We start from the raw sequence: 22,677 nt of genomic DNA, 5'->3' as shown, positions 1-22,677 counted from the left end.
ACGTTCTCAGTCACTTGTGAAGACACACTTTCGTGTACAAAAGGCTTCATCAAGGTACAGTGAAAAATTATATGCTCAATTGTCAGGTTATTAAAGCATATACACTTGACATTAGAACAATACTTGGTCCGTAATGAATTTGATAATAGTCTGAGAGCTAAGCTCAGAATTGGTCTGCGAATCGGACCAAAGTCTGAGAGAGTCAACTGACGAGGTTTTAGACTTGAATTCAAGCACCTATAAAAGTCTCTTTCTAGTATATTGCTTATTTCCTTGTATGACAATGGGCAATATACTTTTATACTATCTATATGATTTTTTGCTCCCCTTTTTGCTGCCCTATCTGCTTGGTCGTTATAACGGAATCCAGTGTGGGATGGTATCCAACAAAAATCAACATTTGTACCCTTCACAAATAGGGAGTGCAATAAATACCTAATTTCAAAAAATAAATCTTCTCTTTGATTATTCTCAAAAAGGAGCAAACCTTTTAAGACAGATTGAGAATCAACACAAAATAGGATATTACTTATTATGATTGGTATATCAACAAGATGATTTAAAGCCATAAGGATGGCCACCAATTCAGCTGTAAAAATTGAATGTCCCTTACCTAAATAATATGATTTTTCTGTTTTTAGGTCAGGAATGACAAAAGCAGATCCTGCACTGCTATCATCCAGGACCGAGCCATCAGTGTAAACTTTTAAATGATAATCAAAATTTTCTTCTAATTCAATTCTGACAGATGCTGCTATTATATGTGGAGATTCTCCTTTTGTTGTGTCAGAAGCACATATGTTGACGTTTGCTTTTGTTAACTCCCAGGGAGGGACAGGTGGCACCAGAACACGAGGTGCCATATCATGCAAATCAATGTCTGAAGAATTTAAAATATCTGACACATATGTGCGAATGGTTTGTAGATTTGAATTATTTTGTGCATTTTTTGGAAAATCAATATCAGACCTAATATATAATTCCTCAAAATCATCCACTGCTGTACATCTCACAATATATTTAGCAGAACTTAATTTTCTGATTTCATCTAGTGGGGGATTTTGAGTAAAATTCCTTGTTGTAATTTTTCCCGTCTTGTAATAGGTCTCGGATAAGTTCATTTCCCAAGTAATGGTGGTGGTAGTGCCAGTGGTAGTGGTGGCAGTAGTGGTAGAAGTAGTTATTGTTTTGCGTTTGGTCGGGTTTTATATAAATCACTTATTTGGAACGGAGCCGTGTTTGCCAAGTGCGGTGATTAAAGCAGATTTTCTTATTACGTAATTGAATTAAGTCTTAAAATCGTTATTATGTTTATGCTAGTTTGTGATATTACTGTCATAGTAATATTGGCCTTAGGCCTGTTCCTGGTATCTCCCTTCCCGCCTGAGTCCGCTGGGACAACAGACTGGCAGCGTCCCTTCGCCAGACTCCAATAGCGTCCTGGGTTGAGCGTGGACGTTACAGCCCAGCTATTCTCTTTCGTCCCTTTTCCCAGCCCAGTTGCGTCCTTTGAACCTTCCCGAACATCACCCGTTCGTCCATCTCGTCTCGTCGTCCCAGCATCGTCGTTTATCATCTTGTGTCGAACTTCATCACTCCAGCTTTTCCGCCAGCCCCCTCAACAGTGCCGCTCACTGTTTGCGGTAGGGGTATGTGGAAGAGGTCAAGATTTGTGTTTGTCCCCTCCCCTTCTTTCCCTCACGTTCCCAGAAGGGACATCGACTTTATCATCAGTCATCACTCGGGATCCAAGTTTGTGTGTGATCATGAGTATGTGTGTGTGTATGTTTGTGTGCGCGTGCATGTGTGTGCTTTGATTGCATGAGGGTTGTATGCCATAGTTTGTGACAGTATACTTTTTGTTTGGGGGTTTTCTTTATTGTCATTTGTTTGTATTTGCAATTGTTTGTCGTGTCATAAAACTTTATTTAACCTTTCAAGTTCCTGATTCCTTCTGTGTGAGAAGGTAGGTCCCGTCCAAGGAGGGTCGGGGCGCGACAATGCAGTTCGACGTGAAAATGTATCCTTGCATCAAATAGGTAATGCACATTTATCATGTTTTACTCACTGTTTATTGGATGCCTTTTGCTAAAAATGAAATGATGCAGAGAAGGGTTAGGAAGAAGGGGAAAAAAACTGAGAAAGTAATCGGAAATAGATTTCTGGCTAGGCACCTGAGCATATATAGTGTATCTTTCTAAAATGACCACTCAACGTGCAGTATGTAAATTTCATGTAAATAGTGAGAAATACGCTCGTGAATTCAAAAGTGGACCAAGGGATTTGGGAAGGTCCAGATCTGGGCCGAACACTAGTTGTTTCCCTTGGCCCATGAGAGCTTTGGTGAGGAAGTTCGTGGGGTTTTTTGTTTGTTTTTTCAATGGTAATTTACTCATTTGTAGCATGTCCATACTTGTGTTTTTGTTTGTTTAATTGCCAATTCAGTTTTGTAATACTTCCATGATTAGCGCGTTGTCGTAAATCACATGACAAATCTGAAGGAAAACATCTCCATGGGTAAAAGGTCCTTACAAAAAGCTCACCGACCAACGCCCATGGATGTTTTCGTTCAGATTTGTCAGACAACTGTGACTGCCGACCACACCCTAGCCATTGAAATATTACAAAACTTAATTGGCATGAAACAAAGTATGGACATGTTACAAAGAAGCGAGCTTTTTATTGAATCCCATTGCAATGTTTTCAAACTGCAGATTTGTCAATCATGTAATTGCCGACAACCATGCGATATGTAAACTATTTACCCTAGGAAAAAAAGTTCGAAAAAATAAACAGAACAGAATGGATGTTGATTGTCTTTTGTCGAGATGGGGGAGGAACGGCCAATTCATCCAGTTTGGACTTAGAATATAATTTGTTGGCCATTCCTCCCCCCACCCCGTTTTAAAAAAAACAACAAAAAAAACAATTAACAGACAATACAAGCCATGTTTGTTTCTACAAATATTTATTCATTAATTGCAAATGACAATCTCAAGGTTGCAAACATGTATATATTTTTTTACAAAAAAAAAAAGAAGGCCGATGCACCCCTATATATATTAAGTCCAAACTTGTGAATCGGCCGTTCCTCCCCCTAGTAAATCGCAAGTTGAAACCTACCGATTATCACTAAGAGCCAGCCTCCCTCCCACTATGCACAGAGTGGTACAGGTGCTAGTCTGTCTCTGGGGAAGAGCGGCCCAGACTTAGAAACATGCCATTGAAAGTGATCGACCCAGTGGACCTATTGCTCTTTATTGAAACACCAGATGAGGACCACTGAATCGACCACTTCCAAGACACAGAACGCCAAGGACTAGCACCCATACCACCACTGAACATAGGATAGGCAAGAGAAAGGCGAACGGAAAGTGTGCCTGCTTGGAAACGTGCGCGTTTTCTTGTCTCGCGCAAACAGTCAAGCTTCAAAAAAGTTCGATGCATGCACATTTTCAAGCTGGCGAACTTCTCTCTTGCATCTACAATTTTACATTACCTCCCATTTTCCAAACATCGTGCGAGGGGGTGGGCGGCAAGCTGACCTCAATTCACAGGGAACTCTCGATTTTAGGCACTGTCACTGCCAAGTCACTTTGGGTGGTGTTCACAAGTGCCTGTTCTGATCCAACACACGCACGACACTGCCTACTGAGCCTCCTTTCACCAGAGACAATCGCTTGGTCACGGAGCGTGACTGAGCATCAACCCCAAAGTGGAGACTGCCACTACGTCCCTCTAACGACAGTCCCCTGTGAATCTGAGGACGTCAGAAACTGACCGGAACTCGCCACAAGAGGGAGGGGGGCATTGAAACTGGGGTCACGATGGGGTCATACATTCTGGGGACAATTTCAAACCCGATTATCCACACCACTGACAAGCACTGTCCGACCTAATTTGACATGGTTCCTTAAAATCCATGACCATTATCAGAACTGCAGTAACTGAAGAAAAAAAAAATGCAACCGCGTAAGCACAAAACTGTCATCTGAAAACATTTCATGACATATTCTAACCATTAGACACATTTGAGACAAACAAGACCAGGCTGTGCTGAAAATGTACACATTAAAACACACATCGGTCATATAGGCAAATAACACTGCAGAATGAACAGCTTGTGCCCACCCTTGTTTGAAATGTCACTACCTTATCGCAAGAGGAAGTGTCAAACACTTGGTGGAGAAAAAAGGGAATGTACAGAGAAGGCACACACACAAAAAAAAAAACTATAGAAAAATTTAATTCTGGCATAATTTCCAGAAGGTGGAGATACTGTTCATACTGAAAGACCTCATGTAACAGACATGACAAATTAACATGCAAAAGTCCACATAAGGCTGTTCAAAAGCTGTATACCCACAATTTCAAAATGTGTAACAGATGGGAAATGGAAACAAAATTACTCAGTCTTGTTACTTAGGTTTCTTTCTCTTTTCCTGTTTCATTTATGATTATGTATGTGAAACAAGTAAATTGTTGACAGTAAACAGGTTCATTGGAAATGTAAACAACATCCTCGGCATAAGCTTTTAGCAAGCGTGAATAGCAAACTACACGCATTGTCTGGTTACAATATGTAATATGCAGAAAATCAAATTGGTCTACAAAATGCATGTACATACTTTAGCTTACAAAACGACTTTTAGATTACCTTTAAAATGAATCTAGTTTTAACAATCTACTTCATGACTGACTACCACTGCTTCAAACAAAAACAAAAGCGGTTATGTGGCAGATCATAAATTACCTCCCTATCTTGACATCGACATTAATGACATGCTTTTGTTCGCTCCTTTTTTCCTCTCAAGGCCAAGGCGCGTTGGGTCACGCTGCTGGTCAGGCATCTGCTTAGCAGATGTGGTGCAGCGTATATGGATTTGTCCAAACAGTGAATGACTTAACCATTCGCTCCTGAAAGTGAAGTTTCTTTGTGCCACAAGATCAAAACGTTTCTGAAACTAACACGCTAAAAGCCCGAGTATTTAATTAATCTATACCAAGAGGGTTGCTTTTATATTCTGTACCAACAGGGCAGGTAAAGGTTTTGATGACAGTCCCTGAACACGTTTACAGCCATTAACTTGGTCTTCACGAAATGCATGAACAGCTTTACAGACAGCTAAATAATTTAAAGTCTTAACAATTAAAAAAAAAACTGCCTCAACTGAATACTTTTCAAAACAAAATGTATAGCTTCTCTTTAACTTAATAGGATTCTTACTCGAGTACAGAAAATATTCAGAAAAACAATATGAAATGCAGGTTCTAGCCACTAGAAAGTTAAATGCAACTGAAAATAAATGCTCATGTCTATGCCTTCTGCCGAGGTTATCGCGGTGTGGAAGACACATTCCATGCTGTTTTAATATGGAAAACGAAACTATCACTTTTCTGATGATAAAAAATATATATTGCTTTTCTGATGAGAAAAAAATATATAATTTACTTTTGTTTCTTATTATGCTGTACATGCAAGTTCTTCACACGGATTTTCAAGTTATTACACATTGAACACAAAACATTCACGCACACGTACACGGCTTAGCAAGCGCTCCTGCCACAATCGTTTTAACAAATTATCTTTTGCAATTAATCAAGTTCTCAAAGGGCTGGAGAAATGCTGCCACTTCTCTTTGCATTTGAACGAAAAGAGTGAAATACTGATTCCAGTACGAATTCCAAGAATTTCTGTTTGGACAACAAGCCGAATTAACACTTGCATATCGGTAGTGGTTTCCCATTCAAGTCCAGGTTATAGTTTTCCACTCGTTACATTGAAATATAAAGAAAGTGACATTATGTTGAAATACAAACGAAGTGACCAAGTCTTTGACAGGTTAAACATTCACATCGTCCCTGGCTGATCGTAACAAATTGAGTGATGGCCTTGTGTCTACACGTCCGCCAAGGACAGGAGAGAATCTGGACGTAATGGAATGAATCCGACACTCGCTATTATCTCCCTTCACATGACCTTAAGTGGTGGTCTGGACGACAGTCATTCGGATGAAACGATAAACTAAGGTCCCGTGTGTAGCATGCTCTTAGCGCATGTAAAAGAACCCACAGCAACCAAACGGTTGTCCCTGGCAAAATTATGTCGAAAAATGCACTCTGACACAAAAATAAAATTGCAGGAATGAATAAATAATCTATATGGATGGCGCTGCAATATATCGCCGCACTGCCCCTGGGGAAAACAAGAACGAGAAATCTGTTGTGACAAAAAGTTATACAAAATTCATATTCTGCAGTTTGGGAATTTGGTATGGTAAAGTCCCTTGAAAGTGAGCTGTGTCTCCAGTCTTAAGTCCTCTGGAAAAATAATTATGCACACCTTAAAATCCTTTCAAGCCCTGATACAAGGACTGACAGAACTAAGTGTTAACCATACTGACACAAGAAAACCTAAGTTACTGACCACAAGCACATGCTGACACCAGTCTGCTCTCAGACTGTGGAAATGGCCACCCAGCTTTGTCTATTACATATGACAACGACAAAAAACACACAAGATACCTTGTTCATACCATGATTAGTGCATCACCATTTGACAACAGATACAAAATCCGTCTTGTGTTACAATACCCAAGACTTACTACGCAAATTTGATAATCACTGTTCCAACAGATTTGCAAAACGCCCTGCACATAACCTCACTTCATCACTTGCATACTGTATACATAATTTTTACTTCAGAAAAAAATGTTTAACGTCGTGATATACAGGTTATCAGCCATAGTAAATATTTTATTATCACAATCTCACCGCAGAGTTAGCTATAAGCAATATAAGCAAATAATCCATGCATACATTTTTGATATGCCTTTTTTCCAGAACAAGAAAATAAATCACAGTGAAATCTCTTGGAAGGCTGTAACTGCATCATGTGTTTATTGAAAATAATAAACCTCTGGGGGGTGAGGGGGGTGGGCAAATCGAACGGGTGGGGGTGGGGGTGGCGGTGGGCGAAGGCGGGATGAACTGAAGACTCCTTCCTCACCGAAGAACAGAAGACACGCGCAGATCTTTCATCATCACACAGACTTTCCATGGCTTCATCCATGGACTGTAGAATGAGTCATGACATTCCACGGTTTGAAGAGTGAGGCGGGAACATCCATAAAGTGAAGAATGAGTTGGGTCCACTCTCAGATTGACTTTCCACGGACTGGAGAATAAGTTAGGTCCACTCTCACACCGACTTTCCAGGGACTGAAGCCAGGTCCATTTTCGGACTTACTTTCCATAGACTGAAATTTAAGACAAGACCTTCCATGAACTGAACAAGTCAGAAGCCCACACTCACAGACTTTCCATGACAAAAGAATGAGAAGGTCCACACTCAGTCCTTCAATAGACTGAATACAAAGTCGGGGACCTTCCATAAACTGAAGAACTAGCCAGGATCCCACAGTCACACAGACTTTCCATGACTAAAGAATGAGTAAGGTTCACACCCACACGGTCTCTCAATGAACTGAAGGGAGAGTCGGGGACCTTCCATGAACTGAAGAACACATCAGGATCCCACATTCACATGGACTTTCTACGACTGAAGAAGATCCACACACTCACATGGTCTTTCAATGGACTGAAGAAAGAGTCAGGAGATTCCATGAACTGAAGAGAGTCAGGAGATTCCATGAACTGAAGAATTAGAGTCAGGTTTCCCCCCCACCTCCTCCAACACTCTTTCCACGGAGTGCACCCCCCCAACCCCCTTCACACCACCACGCCCACTAGCCATGGGCAGAGCTGTGCGCCACGTAGCGGAAGTCAGCCTTCTCGCTGGCCACTACTGCCACCACCAGGACGGCGATGATGACGAAGAGGACGGCGGAGAGGACGACGAAGCGCTGGCTGAAGCGGGCCGCCCTCAGGGCGCAGTCGATGTTGCCCCGCATCACGCCCTCCGCCAACAGGCCCGGGACCCGCCAGGCGTAGTACACTGCGGGTATCCCCGTGGGGAAGAAAAAGATGGCCGCCACCACGCTCATGATCTTCAGCATCTGGCCATGACCAAAAAATAAATGAGAAAATCAAATCATGTTGCGTTATTGCCCAGCCCACCATCAAGGGACCATTTCAGGGCAAAATAACATTTATAGTAAAAACAATCATCAGAATAATAATATAAGAGAACAACATTATTTTACTACTAATAAAAAAAAAACACAAACATTCAGCGCAATTTCCCTAATACAGCTTAAATCGCTTTACTTGTGCAAAAACAGTCCGTAAATGACGATGAATCACCAGCACATACCAGACTAACAAAATCAATGATGAACAAAGTAGATTAAAAAAAAACTGACTTGCTGATTTAACAAAATTAATGATATACTATATAACAAAATCTGTCATTTACTGATTGAACAAAATCAATGACATGATGTAACAGAATAAACTTTTTCTATTGAATAGATAAAGTTATTACGTATATTCTTTTCCTTCTACGTTCGTGGGCTGCAACTTCCACGTTCACTTGTATGTACATGAGTGGGTTTTTACGTGTATGACCGTTTTTACCCTGCCATGAAGGCAGCCATACTCCGCTTTCGCCGATATGCATACTGGGTATGTTCTTGTTTCCATAACCCACCGAACGCTGACATGGATTACAGGACTTAACGTGCATATTTGATCATCTGCGTGCATATACACACGAAGGGGGTTCAGGCACTAGCAGGTCTGCACATATGTTGACCTGAGAGATTGGAAAAGTCTCCACCCTTTACCCACCAGACGCCGTCACCGAGATTCAAACCCGGGACCCTCAGATTGAAAGTCCAACGTTTTAACCACTCAGCTATTGTGTCCGTGACGTATACTTGTAAATTTTTTACGTATATTCTATTTACAAACGCTAGCTAAAAAAAAAAAGAGATTTTTTTCCTGACCGTTTTCCTTTAGTAACGTCTCTGATATGTTTTGTCGTACTGTCAGTGATACAAATGTTTGATAAACATCTGTTCAGTTATGACTAGATCTCTCTCTCTCACACACACACACACACACACATACACACACACACACGGCGTTAAAGGATTTTGATTAACAGAATGTTCTAAACACCTTTTCTCTTTCTATTTCCTTATCCTCCTGGGTTGCTGCAGATGTGTATCTAGAAATCAGAGAACCCACACACAACAAAAACCCACTCACCCTTATCCTCCTGGGCTGCAGCGGACGGTCCATCTCGTGGATTTTCCCTTCCTCCATGTGCCGCGTCTGGATCACGGGCCCCTGGGTCACGCCCTCCCCGGTCATCACCACCTCCCCGCTCCTGTTGCTGAACGCCACTGACGGCTGAGACGCTGCGCCAGGCTCCAAACCCATCGCCGTCCCGCCATTCGCCGTGGCGGATCCGGGTTCGTTGCTGGTGCTCCGAGGGTGCTGTGTCCGACTGACCGGAACGCCCCCCTCCGAAGCTGGCTGCTCTGGCTTGACGACGGCATCCTCGTCGAACGTCTCCCAGTTGCGTTGCGCGCCGACGGTTTCCGTGTCGCCGGAGCCGTTGTTGCCCACGGCGATGTTCACGTCCGAGGCCTGCACGGCGGCGGAGGGACCGCCCTGTCGGGCAGGGCTGAGGTGAGGCTGAAGCTGACGCGCCACGTCGTCATCGCCACCCTCTGTCGTCATCGTGCCGTCACGTCAGTGAGGGGTTGTGGTTGAGAAGAGATGACGTCACCGGGGTGCGAATCAAGCGCTGGGCATCCTGTAAGTTAACATTTGTTTGTTGCCCTTAGTCCACCAATTTCAGTCATTTATGGATACGGCTGTCTATGGTCAGTCTCTAATAGTTTCCAATTCAACATTTTAATCAGCTGCAAAAAATATTAATGTTACTTCACGTTTACAGCCCAGTCGACCTCAATGTCATTTCAGGACTGACAGCAAGCCAAACATTTGAAGATATAAAAAAAAAAATCATACACCTGTAAAAGCATTATTTTCAAACTAAACAAGACATCAATTTGAAACAAAGTTGAATAAACGAGTTGTTATCTTTTCAAATAAACCATCGCATCATAAAATGAATTATTCCTATGTGTTACCTCTTTAAATCCTCGTTCAAACAGCGATTGGGCGAATCCATGTGTGAGAGAACAGGGATGAGAGGTGAGTGAAACAGCCACAGACTGTCGGAACACAAACTAATTTCAAAACCGCAGCATCACCAGCGAATTTTGCATTGTGGTTTGTAACCCAGTCAGCTTGTGACCCAGCTGATCTCAAGGGTCATCAGAGCTGGACGTACCTCGTGTATCGACTTGGGAATTCTTACACAACACGATCTTGACGTGATTCCGACCACCGTAAAAATGTTTTCGTCAAAGTGATGCGTCATCAGTATAACGTCATTTTCGATTGCGGAAGAAAGATTTTTCGCACAACACAATCGAAATTGCTTGTTTGTTGCTGGTAGCACCTTGTGTCGCCTCTAGTGGGCCAGTTAGAATTCGAGCCGATCCATGTATGATTGGACGAGATGGTATAAAAATCGTTAAGTTTCACTGTTAAAACTATGAATCTATTTATGTGACACTCCGAAATAAATGTAAGCAAATCGATAAAGAATGCAAAAAAAAAAAAAAAAAAAAAAAAAAGCGTACCAGAAATTCACTGCTGTAACTGAGACAAATCCAAAGTCCTTTTGAAAATTTGGCCAAGAAAGGACGAAGTAATACAACTATTCGTCCACTGCAGAGATGGCGGCTTCACCACTGATGGAGAAGAAAAAAAAAAAACGTTTACGTGGGGTCCAATTTCAATTTTGTCAAGGAGGCATCACTGCGTTCAGACAAATTCATATGGGCTACACCACATCTGCAACGCAAATGCATGACCAGCAGCAACCCAACGCACTTAGAACCTGAGTGCATGCATATGTATTTGTGTACCTATCAGGACCAATGAACATGTACGAAGCAGAATTAGGAACCCTGCTGGACCTCAGGAACCTCTCCTTTCAAATGTGAAGAGACGCAAGCTGATATGGTTTGGGCACAACACTCGAGACACCAGTCTGTCCAAAACAATCATCCAAGGCACCATCGAGGGCGGGAGAAGAAGAGGAAGACAGCGGAAGAACTGGCATGAGAACATCAAACAATGGACCGGACTCCACACACGTGAGCTGCTGCCAGCGGCTGCCGACAGAGACAGGGGGAGAAGGGAGGTTGCGTCTGCGGTCCTCAGGCTTCTCCCAACGACTACTTTGTAGTTATGGGCCTGAGGTTGAGGTTGAGGTACCTATCAGAATGGGTTTCTTCTACAGAATTTTGCCACAGGACAACTCTCTCTCAGTGCACCAAGTGCGTGCCGCACACGGGACCTCGGTTCATCGTCTCACCCGAAGACTAGACGCTCTCTTTGATTTTCCAGCCAAACTTGTGACAAAGGGCGAAAGCGGGATTCGAACCCAGAACTTCAGGGATTCTGTACTGGCAGACTGAGCACCTAAACCATTCTACCACCATCCTTCCTAGGGCTCTTTTCATGGGAAACGCCCAGATAAAAATTGTCCGATACAATATATTGGCAGTGGGATTCACAGCGGACGACTTTAGCGAATACCGAGAATGGTAGACAACTTACGCCAATACCAAGATTAAATGCGACTGAAATTTGGCACTGGCACATTTCAAGATGTGGCTGACCTGGCTGGTGTTTGTCAACTAACTTACTGCATGCCGGTCGATCGTACGTGCCACTGATGCCTTCCTGAGACTACAAAACCAGTGGATCTTCATGCCAACACTGCGTCAGGCCGAACCAACCAGGCAGAAATTTCACCCAGTCCGCATTATCACAAGACATTACGTTACCAGAAAGATTATAATTGTTCTGTGTCAACTGTGGGCATTTTTGTCCAGGTCATTTGCCAACAACGTTGAAAAACAATGCGCCGTGTCGTATTGCTGCTCAAGGATGTGTGATAGGTGTGACGAGACAAGGTTGCTGGGGTAGGTGGAGGGAAGAAAGTGTCAGGATGTTCCATGCATACTCTTATGCCTGAATCCTTGAGTAAGAAAGAGCATGGGGTGGAGAAATTAGAAATAGTGGACAGAAAAAAAATGTTTACTGCAGGTATGTGTGAGTAATGTTTGTGATGGGCACTTAGAAACCCATAGGTGTTGTGGTGGGAAAGCACTGAAATGCAACAATTTCATCATCTTTGTCCTGTGGAACAGGCGTTTGATTTTAACATCAATATTACTGTTAACTGCTGCATGTGTGAACTGTCATTCTAGAGTTTAATGTTTTAATTTTGCACATTTTGAAGTGCCTGTATCTTATGATTTTTTTTTTTTACTCATGTGCATAAGGATGAAAGAGGTGCAGGTTGAAAGCGACAGCATTTCTGCACGCGTCTCACTGTGATCTAGACAATTAAAACTGAAAATTTGGGACAAAACAAATCTTTGTTGGGCTTATTTTAATTTTGGTCAGCGCTTATCCCACCCACAACGTAGTTTTCCTGAATGATGTCCTGTCCGTCCAGCTGGCCTTACAGTCCAACAAACACTGACCTAAATGACCTGTCCTCCACTCTTGTTTCCCTTTGCGGGAGCCACGCTGTCATCTTGCAATAGATTCTCTCTCACTGCAATGTGTTGGGCAATGAGACTGCAACTCCTTCGCGAAGGAAGGCACTACACAAGAACAGGTGGATAGGTCCACCAGCTACTATGAAGTAGAGACCAAGGCCAAGCAACTGAAGCACTGGAGGCAACAGCACCCAAGGCACTTCACAAGAGCAGGTAGATATGTCCACCAGCTACTTTGGTGCGGCCTTTTCCTTCAGCCTCCCCCCCCCCCAACCTCCCCCTCCATATCAACAAGCTGATTTGCCGCCTCAGAACGGATGGCCTCAAAACACAATTTAATCAAATCAGATGTAACAAGTGCGGACAAAACATGAGCATGGAACACCTTTCTGACCCCTGCACTGAAATCTACACACATTTATCAGATTTAAGAAAATTATTAGAAACAGAAAAACTAGCATGCACATATGACAACAATTAGGAAGGGCCCACTAGGATGGACCCCCCTCATTAAACTAGCAGAATGCATAAACACATTAGAAAGAGGCTATTTGTTCTGATGGAGACATGGTTGACCACCGTCTCCTCCTGCGCCCCTCGCCCACTCCCATATCCCCCCCCCATCAGCCATACTCACCACGAACTTACGACACAAACTTTTGTTAGGAGGGGAGGGAGCTATGGGGTATTGCTCCTCGCGATATTAACCCCACCCTCACCCTGACAATACTTATGACATGGTATGACAGATCATAGAATTTTCTACTCACTTGTGTAAACAAAGTGAGTCTGTTTTAACCCAGTGTTCGGTTGTCTGTGCGTGTCTTTCTGTGTCCGTGGTAAACTTTAACATTGCCATTTTCTCTGGAAATACTTTGTATGCCAATACCAAATTTGACTCAAACATAGTATGAAAAAAAATCTTCAGTCATGCCAGTAACAGGTTTAAGTCTCCCGAATTAAGCCCCTTTTTTCCGAATCATTAACGGTTTATTTCGTTGAGATTATTTTGTTCGAAATCCGAATATTTTTAAAACCGTTTCCCACTTAGCTGCGCCTGCTAGCAGATAGGTTGTCTTCGAAAACATGACCTCGTTTTTCTTTTTCACAATTAAAAGAAATACAAATTCTGGACAGAACATATACAGTAATACTAACTACACCATCGACGTGTTTACTGCATATAAATATCATAGAGTGGACACTGAATAAACTGGAACGAACATAAAAGAAAAACTGAATCGATCGTTTCTTTCAGCTCTTTGTAGGCCTCGACTGGTTTGTGCAGATCTTGAGATCTACCAGTCTGATAGTTATCGCCCCATCAGCCTCAACAGTTGTGTGGGCAAACTCCTAGAGCGTATGATCAACTCGCGCCCAGTTTGGCACCTGGAGAAGAACATCACTCCAGAGCAGGCAGGCTTCCGCCAACATCATTCCACTGAGGACCAAGTGACCTACATAGCCCAGAAGATCGAGAATGGCTTCCAGGACAAACAGCATACACTGACGGTGTGTATAGACATGGAAAAGGCATACGACACGACGAAGTCTGGAACGGTGGCCTCCAGAATTAGCTCTATAGGAGTGGTGTGACTGGCTGTATGTACCAGTGGATCTCACAGTACCTGAATAGGAGGGCCCGAGTCCATGTCAATGGAGCATACAGTCGGAAGAAGACACTGAGAGAAGGAGTTCCTCAAGGTGGTGTCCTCAGCCCTACACTATTCCTCGTCTTTATCAACGACATCGTCAAAGATGTGCCACGCAAAGCCATGGAGCCATCGATGTAGACGATCTTGTCCTATGGTGCTCGGAAAAAACACCTCACAACTGCCAACTACAGACTACAGCAGGCGCTGAATGTTCTCGAAAGCTGGACAAACAGTAACTGGTGACAATGCCAAAAAGACCACTAACAGTTTTCAGCCTCTCACCCAAAGAACAGAAGGCCAACCTGCACATCAATGGACAAACTCCCTGGGAGTCACGTTTGACAAACGCCTGACGTTGACGAAGCAAGCAGAGAAAGTAGAATCAAGAGCAAAAGTACGACTTGCCCTCATGAGGAAGCTGCCAAGAACACGGGGCGCAGACAACACCACCCTCAGAATGCTGTACACCGATAGTGTCAGGCCAGTGCTGGAGTATGGCATGACTGCATGGGGTACTACGGCCAGGTCCAACTTTGAACGTCAACATTCTTTTAAGTAGTAAATCTAGACGAACGATTCAAATGCACCGCAGCATCTCGACAGTTATGTCGAGAACTGCATTTAAACGCGCGCGCGCGCACACATACTCAACTTGAGGGAGGCAGGGCGTGCGTACCTGCCTGCCTGCACGGCAGAGAAACAGACAAAGCCGATATTCGGCTCAGTGCGTGTGCGTCAGCGCTGTTTGCACGCTCGTCTACACATAGGTACAAAGTCTCTCTCTCTCTCATTGGTACAAAGTCTCTCTCTCTCTCTCTCTCTCTCTCTCTCTCTCTCTCACACACACACACACACACACACACACATACACACGCGCGCGCGCGCGTTCACTTGGACACGCTATGAAGCATGGCCAAGAAGCGGCAAATCAGCACGAAATCTGCCATCCACCAATCCTTGCTGGCTTTTATATCAAAGGAAACACGCAGGCTCACATAGTATCCGTTTCCTGTCATCTGCCATGAAGGCACGGCATCCCTGGCTACTTCCCATCACTGTCACTGGTCCCATAAACCTGGCATGCCCTTGGGGGCGCTGCACTGTTGAACGAATCGCCGACATTTTCCATTTCTGGTGGTCGTGGGACAGGGAAACCTCCCCTCTGGTCTATTCATTGATGCCTGCCCACTTCTTTCGCCGTCTTCCTCGATTCCTTTTCCACTGCACTGTTCCCTGAAGGATGGTCCCAGAAAGCCCCTCAGATCTTGTCACATCATCCTCTCTCCTCCTCCTCCTCCTTCACTGTGGTCAGGTCTTCATACCGTCCAACGTGCTGTTTGGTTTCCCCGACTACTCTGCTGTGTGGTCATTGTGGGAAATGCCAATAGGATTCTCCTGAACATCTCATTTCCACTGCTTGCATCATTCTTCCTGTGCAAGTCCAGAACTACTGCCCGTGCAACCGCGCTTATAAATGATTGCGCATGTTGAACAGAACGCAACAGTTGTGACTGCTAGCACAACTCACTAAAATGAACCATCGTCATTGACAACCACGCTGGCATGCATTTTTCCACCCATGCCTTGAGCATTTTGTTTTCTTGCCAGGATGTCACAGACGTTTCCAAAGCGAAGTATACATCATTACAGATTCTGAGCGCGAAACGTCTGAGGTTTGAAAGAATGCATGCATTAAACTGGTCGTCGCTTTCAGGCAATAAACTATGCGACTGTGAACCCACGTGTAACATGTTTTAAACTCGAGTCAACGAAAGGGAGGCCAGGTGTTGACAACCACGTCAAAGAACGCATGAAATAATTCAATGTTCATAGCGTTGCCAACCACTGAAGCCACCACAGTGCTGCGATCATGTCAGAATCGAATTGTTTTGGGTTTTGTTTGGTGGTGGGTTTTTTTTTTATTGTTTTTTTTGGTGGGGGGGTAGTTTTGTGTGTTTGTGTTTTGTTTGTTTTTTCTCTTTTTTTCCAAATTATACGAATGTACACATTCACGTCAAAGATGCATTAAGAAATTCAATATTTACAGCACAGCCAACCGCGGAGGCCATGACAGTGCTGCGAGCTTGTCTGAATCATGTTTTCTGTAGGTTGTTTTGTTGGGGGGGGTTTTCTTTCAAAATACACGAATGTGCACGTTCATGACAAAGAATGCAACAAAGAATTCAATGTTTACAGCACAGCCAACCACAAAGGGCATCACTGGGCTGCCAGCACGTTGGACACTTTTTTTTTCAAATACTAATTTACACAATCAAAGTAAGTTCAATAAAAACTACATAGAATGAAACAACAAAACGACAACAACACGCCTTAAGGTGAGAGATCACGGATATGGCTATCCTCCAGTTCTTAAAATTGTCAACGATCGGTTTCCGACCCGACATCGCTGATTGAGCGTTATCATATGGGGCCGAAATCAGTTTCCAATATATACGTTTAGTGAGCTAGACTGATCATTCACAGCAGGTTAGGCCAAAAACCAATAAACCATTGATAGTTCGATCAATGACACTGGTGTGATCGATTCACCCTTTCTCGCGACCTTCACACATACACTGTTGGCTGTGTGTTTTGCGGCGGAGGGGAGGGAAACAAAGCGCACAAGCGCACACATATATTATTTCATGAACACCTGCACAATGATTAGTAGTTTATACACCCGACAAACCTTCACTGGACCGATCGACCGAACAATTGTGAAGGTAAACAGATTGATAACACTGTCGGGAGGTGTCACTTTACATTCTTGGCATGCAGAGTACTATTTTTATGTCGTTGTTCATCGATTTTACGTCTTTTCACTAAAAGATATATTGGACTGTGGGGAGGAGCGCGCAAGCGCGCGCTTGGATGCGTGCGTGCGCGCGTGTGTATGTGCGCGCGCGCGAATGTGGTGTGTTTCTATGACATGGAATCACATAGCTGCAGTTTGTATGAATTTCTGAACACATGTCGGTCAAAGGTGCACTGTTTACTTGCTCTATAGTGCACGTGAAACAGTAGTGTGTAGACTGTAGTGGGTGTCTTCAGACTTTTCTGACAAAACATTGTCAAATGCAAAGCCGGTTAAACGAAATGATCAACTGATTTCGCCCAACCACCATGTATTCTTATGTGACCGCTCTTCACCGAAATCTCGGCATCAAGAGTCAAAAACAAAACAAAAAAATAAATAAATGAATATATTTTTTTAATCACATCTATCCCTGCAGTGCACATGTCTCTTTCAGTCCCAGTAATTCCTGTACCAAAGGAAATTCACCGCCACCTTGCTGAACGAACCCACGCTTTCTAAGACAACGTTTTTGTCAGTTCTGATTCCCTTTCCGTTTTGTTTTGGTTTTTTATTTCACACCCAGACAATGCCAATCTTCACAAGGCAAGACCAAGCACTGTGATCTTCCACTGCCAGGCTATAGGTACACCCAGACAATGCCAATCTTCACATGGCATGAGCAAGTGCTATGACCTCGCACCTCCAGGCTACCAGTACACCCAAATCTTGCCAACCTTCACAAGACATGAACAAGTGCTATGACCTTACACCTCCAGGCTACAAGTACACTCAAATCTTGCCAATCCTCACAAGACACTCAAATCTTGCCAATCCTCACAAGACATGACTAAGTGATATGACCTTACACCTCCAGGCTACAAGTACACTCAAATCTTGCCAACCTTCACAAGACATGACCAAGTGCTATGACCTCGCACCTCCAGGCTACAAGTACACTCAAATCTTGCCAATCCTCACAAGACATGACTAAGTGATATGACCTCGCACCTGCAGGCTACAAGTACACCCAAATCTTGCCAATCCTCACAAGACATGACTAAGTGATATGACCTTACACCTCCAGGCTACAAGTACACCCAAATCTTGCCAACCTTCACAAGACATGACCAAGTGCTATGACCCTACACCACCAGGTAACAAGTACGCCCAGACCCTGCCAATCCTCACAAGACAGAGCAATAAATTTACTGCTGACCTTGCGCTGCCAGACTACAAGTGCTTCACCCTGCGTTTTACTCGGATTCTTTGTGCTGCTGGCATCTTCGCTATCGAACTCCTCTAATGCCACCTGTGAACTGCACCCTTCTCCTGTAGCTTCCAACTCCTGCATTCATAGGTCAGCAATCTTTTTTCTCTTCCTCATTCCTGAACTCCAAAGTTCTTAAATGTAGTTTCTCCAGGACAATCCCCTTATCGGCTTCCGTGATTCCAACATCCATATAAAAGAACGTGAACGTCCCTTCTTTTCGTTACGACTCGATGAGATGCATCCCCTTTATCCACGGCGATTTAAAACTGATGTCTGAACGTCTCTGTCCATCCCTTCTTAAGTCCATAAAAGGCAATGCCTTTATCACTGGTGATTTTAATATCCATATGTACGACTCTGTCTTAATTCCTTAAAAGGCAGTGCCTTTATCACTGGTGATTCTAGTATATGTACGAATGACCATCCTGTAAGTCCAGAAAAGGCAGTGCCCTTATTCTTGGTGATTTTAACATCCATATATGTACGACTTTGTCCATCTCTAAAGTCCATAAAAGGAAGTGCCCTTATTCTTGCGCCCTTACCGGGTGATTTTAACATCCATATATGTACGACTCTGTCCATCTCTAAAGTCCATAAAAGGCAGCGCCCTTACTCTTGCGCCCTTACCCTTTGTCCACGGCGATTTAAAACTAGTGTCTGAACGTCTCTGTCCATCCCTTCCTAAGTCCAGAAAAGGCAGTGCCCCTACTCTTGGTAATAAACATCCATTTGTACAACTTTATCTCTTCAGTCGTAAAAGGTAGTGCCTTTGTTCTTGTTGGTTTACATACATATGTACGACTCTGTCCGTCTCTTTAAGTCCTTAAAAGGCAGTGCCCTTACTCTTGGTGATTTTATCAGTATGTTCGACAATGTCCATCCTTTAAGTCCATAGAAGGTAGTACCTTTATTCTTGGTGATTTTAACATCCATATGTACACCTACGACGATCGACGAAGTCCAGAAAAGGCAGTGTCCTTTCTCTTGGTGATTCAAACATCCATATGTACGACTCTGTCCATCTCTAAAGTCCTTAAATGGCAGTGCCCTCATTCTTGGTGGTTTTATCAATATGTACGACTCTGTCCATCCTCTAGTCCATGAAAGGCAGTACCTTTATTCCAGGTGATTTTAACATCCCTGTGTAGAACTATGTCCATCCCTTCTTAGAAGCCCATAAAAGGCAGGGGCTTTATCCTTTGTGATATTAATATCTATATGTAAGTACCTAGGGCCATATCTATCCTCTTAGCCACCCTTGCTCTATCAAACTGAGCGATTCCCACTAGAAAAAGCCTTTATTTTCCTAGCTCATTAGAGAGATCACACAGCTGAGGTGGTTTCAGACATGAATGTAACCATGCAACAGTAAAAAAAATAATAATAAAAAATAAAAAATCCCGTTTTACCAAATGAGCTGAGACCACTGCACTTGAGTGGGTACGTCCTGTAACTCCAACTCTTCCTGAGGCAGATGTACCACTGTCACTACATGTATACCGTGCAGTGTGGACCCCGTGCACTGACTTATGTTCCTGTGTTACTGCATGGCAGTGGCCAAAGCACAGAACTAATGGTAAATCACGGATGAAGTGCAGTATCTGACCATTCAGCAGTTCATGAGTTTATCAAACTGGGACTTTGGTGTTCAGGAACTTTTCCGCATCACATGATTATATAGACATCAGACCCAAGGTAAAGCCATGAGTAAAACACCTCTAACAAGAAGCATACATCCTCACATCAAATCAAATTATCAGTGTTGCTAAGAGCCTCGCCGACCACTAAGGCCATCTCAAGGCTATTGCCGCCTTGGCATCTAGGTCAAGGGTGGTTGTTTTGGTGGTGGTGTTTTGTGTGTGTGTGTGTGTGTGTGTGTGTGTGTGTGTGTGTGTGTGATGTTTTTTTTAAGTGGAATAAAAACTAATCACTGCTTCAATCTTCACTCGGAAGGATTTTTTTTTAATCTTCAAGAATTTAAAACATTCAAATCTGATTACAAAATGTTCACTTCTTTCAAAAAGTCCATTAGCGCCCACGACGGAACATCACGAAACAAGGTCTTAGAGAATCTGCCGTGTAATGTCTGTGTCTAACGTCATGCTGACAACAACCTGACAAAACTATTCCAAAGCAGTCCATATCAAGAAATTCCTGTCCTGCCATAGTCAATGGGAAAGAGAGGACCGTCCTCATCAAGCCGGCACATTCCTACCTTGCTCACCACGAACCTTGGATTTGGAAATCTCAACCACAAAATACCAGACACCGTTCAACTACCCAATCTTTCTCATCTAATAATAAAACATTCATTTTGTTGAATCATGTTTTAATTGCAGATCCAACCAAGATCGTCTAGGGGTGTGGGAAGGAAGTGAGGTGGGAGACCCATAGGTGTGCGAATTGTAATTTATGTTACTGTGCTTTTGAAATATTTTCAGCGAATTTGTATCTCACCGTGTCTTATTCATACTATAGCGTGCAGTGTACTAGCGTACACCAAACGCTAAATGCGCCTTGAGCCACTGGGTTAGTGCTTATTATCATCATTATCATCAAGGTGAAGCAGCTCTGTGACGAATTGTGCAATAAACATCTCAGTATTGCCCCCTTGACATATGCTGACTGACTGCATGGATGTGCATACCAGGCACGAACACTTCTAAACTGCATGAACACCCAATCGAAAAGCTCCACTCAGTTTTTTTCAGTTCCTAAAGGACGTAAATATTAAGTGCATAAATCGATTTTTCACGTGAAAAATTTGGTTTTGTACTGGTCTTTTAACTGAACCTGTTTAGGTATCTGGCGGGTTTGGGGTTTTTTTTTTTACCCTTCAAACTGCCACTTGCAGACGTCTGTGATAAGCAATATGGTTTGATTTGCAGTGATAACTACAATGTTTACAGATTGAAGTCGTCATATCATTCAAACCCATAGACCGCATTGGGCTTATGAAAAAACGACCACAAAAAAAAAGACGTAGAAACCTGAAAAAGAACCTGTATGGAGTAACAAATGTAACAAACATGTGTCATCGAACATATGAAAGGTGAGTGGACATAAACCATCAGCATTATCTATTCTACATCACAAACCCTCTTCCCTTGTGTCTTCCTCTCTCTGAACTTCACTGACTTTAAAAACGTTCATAGAGAGCGTCCATTCCCCACACTCCAGATTCAGCAACTGTTCCTTCCTTCCTTCCCATGTTAAAAATGTCTGGTTCGAGTTTCAATCTGCATGGGTGTGGTATGCAATATTTAATGAAAACATGTGTCGCCGAACACACAAGGTAACTGAACACTATTCAATGACGCTGATTTTCCCCTCTCAGTTCTGTGTGTTTCAAGTCTTCGCATCCTCCTCTTATCCCATTTAACTTAAATCACAGACTCCTTTTATAGCTCCCCAGTGATCCCGCCCCCCACCCCCCTCCATCCTCCCCACCCCCACTCCTCCGCCCCATCCCTTAAAGTAAGTATAGTGCAAAGCTCCTTTTAATGAAGTCTTCATCACACAGGCTGTCTGAACTTTTGACCTAGTCTAATCGACTCGTTATGAAGATGAACGTTCTCCAACCGACCGTTACCAATCAGTCCGCTTCATCGGAATCAGTCTGTGCTGTGTCCTAAGTGGAAAATGCTGTAACGGGTCCACCGCATGAGCAGTCGGCTAAATATCCACAATGTTCCCCCCTCAAGACGAAATCAGGTGTTCAAAATAAGGCGTGGACGTTCACTCTGCCAGTCACACAGAGGAGTAGAGCGGAAGAACTGTGGATATAGCCAGATAGTCTACTCACTTATCGATGTGTCCATGCAAGCTGCATGCGAGCGGGCGTCTGTGTATACGTGCGTGAATGTGAAGTGGAGGAAAGGGGGCGGATTAGCTGACGTGCTTGGAATGTGCAACAGATGGGGAATCAAATATGTTATGTGGTGCGCGATGTTTTCACTGCCACTGCAATAAAAACTGTCCCTGATAACAAATGTACACACTTGTGACAGATGGCCAGTATCATTTTCTCCCCAATGACGCTGCACTGCACAGTCTCAATCGACGTAACTGCAGTCCGCTGAATCAAATATTGTAAGGGAAGAAAACATTCATTCCATCAAAACTCCTGTGTATGAACTTGGACAATTGTGCCAGCGTTGGGTTAAAGCCTAAAATAGCTTACCTTGTTGCTATACAGTGATGTACAGTTCTTGCTTTGTCACACGAAGGAGCGTGGACGACAGGCGGAGGCAGGCGGATATGTGCGTATATTTCTGTGGCCGCTTCTTTCTATTTCTGCAGGACTGGCATGCCTGAAAAAGAAAAAGAAATGCTGTATTCCTATTTTAATTTCAAGAAATGTTATGCATCAAAATCGTTCCGTTTTCCATT

The 22,677-nt window shown here is 43.4% G+C and overlaps 1 protein-coding gene across 3 annotated transcripts in view; it reads right to left on the bottom strand.

The window, feature by feature from the left end:
- Window positions 1–4,166: 4,166 nt before the first annotated feature.
- LOC143299668 (uncharacterized) overlaps window positions 4,167–22,677 on the bottom strand; it is a 20,474-nt gene continuing 1,963 nt past the window's right edge. For all 3 annotated transcript variants that reach the window (XM_076612997.1, XM_076612996.1, XM_076612995.1), the window contains exons 2-4: window positions 22,469–22,598; window positions 9,175–9,727; window positions 4,167–8,018 (exon numbers count right to left, since the gene is read on the bottom strand). In XM_076612997.1, the coding sequence (XP_076469112.1) occupies window positions 7,749–8,018; window positions 9,175–9,651 (747 nt within the window). In that variant the 5' untranslated portion in view covers window positions 9,652–9,727; window positions 22,469–22,598 and the 3' untranslated portion in view covers window positions 4,167–7,748. The remainder of the gene's footprint in view (window positions 8,019–9,174; window positions 9,728–22,468; window positions 22,599–22,677) is intronic.

The sequence above is a fragment of the Babylonia areolata genome, chromosome 25 (assembly GCF_041734735.1).
Source record: "Babylonia areolata isolate BAREFJ2019XMU chromosome 25, ASM4173473v1, whole genome shotgun sequence".
Classification (NCBI taxonomy): domain Eukaryota; kingdom Metazoa; phylum Mollusca; class Gastropoda; order Neogastropoda; family Buccinidae; genus Babylonia; species Babylonia areolata.
The sequence above is the reverse complement of the archived record's forward strand: the minus strand, read 5'-3'. Positions and strand labels throughout refer to the sequence as shown.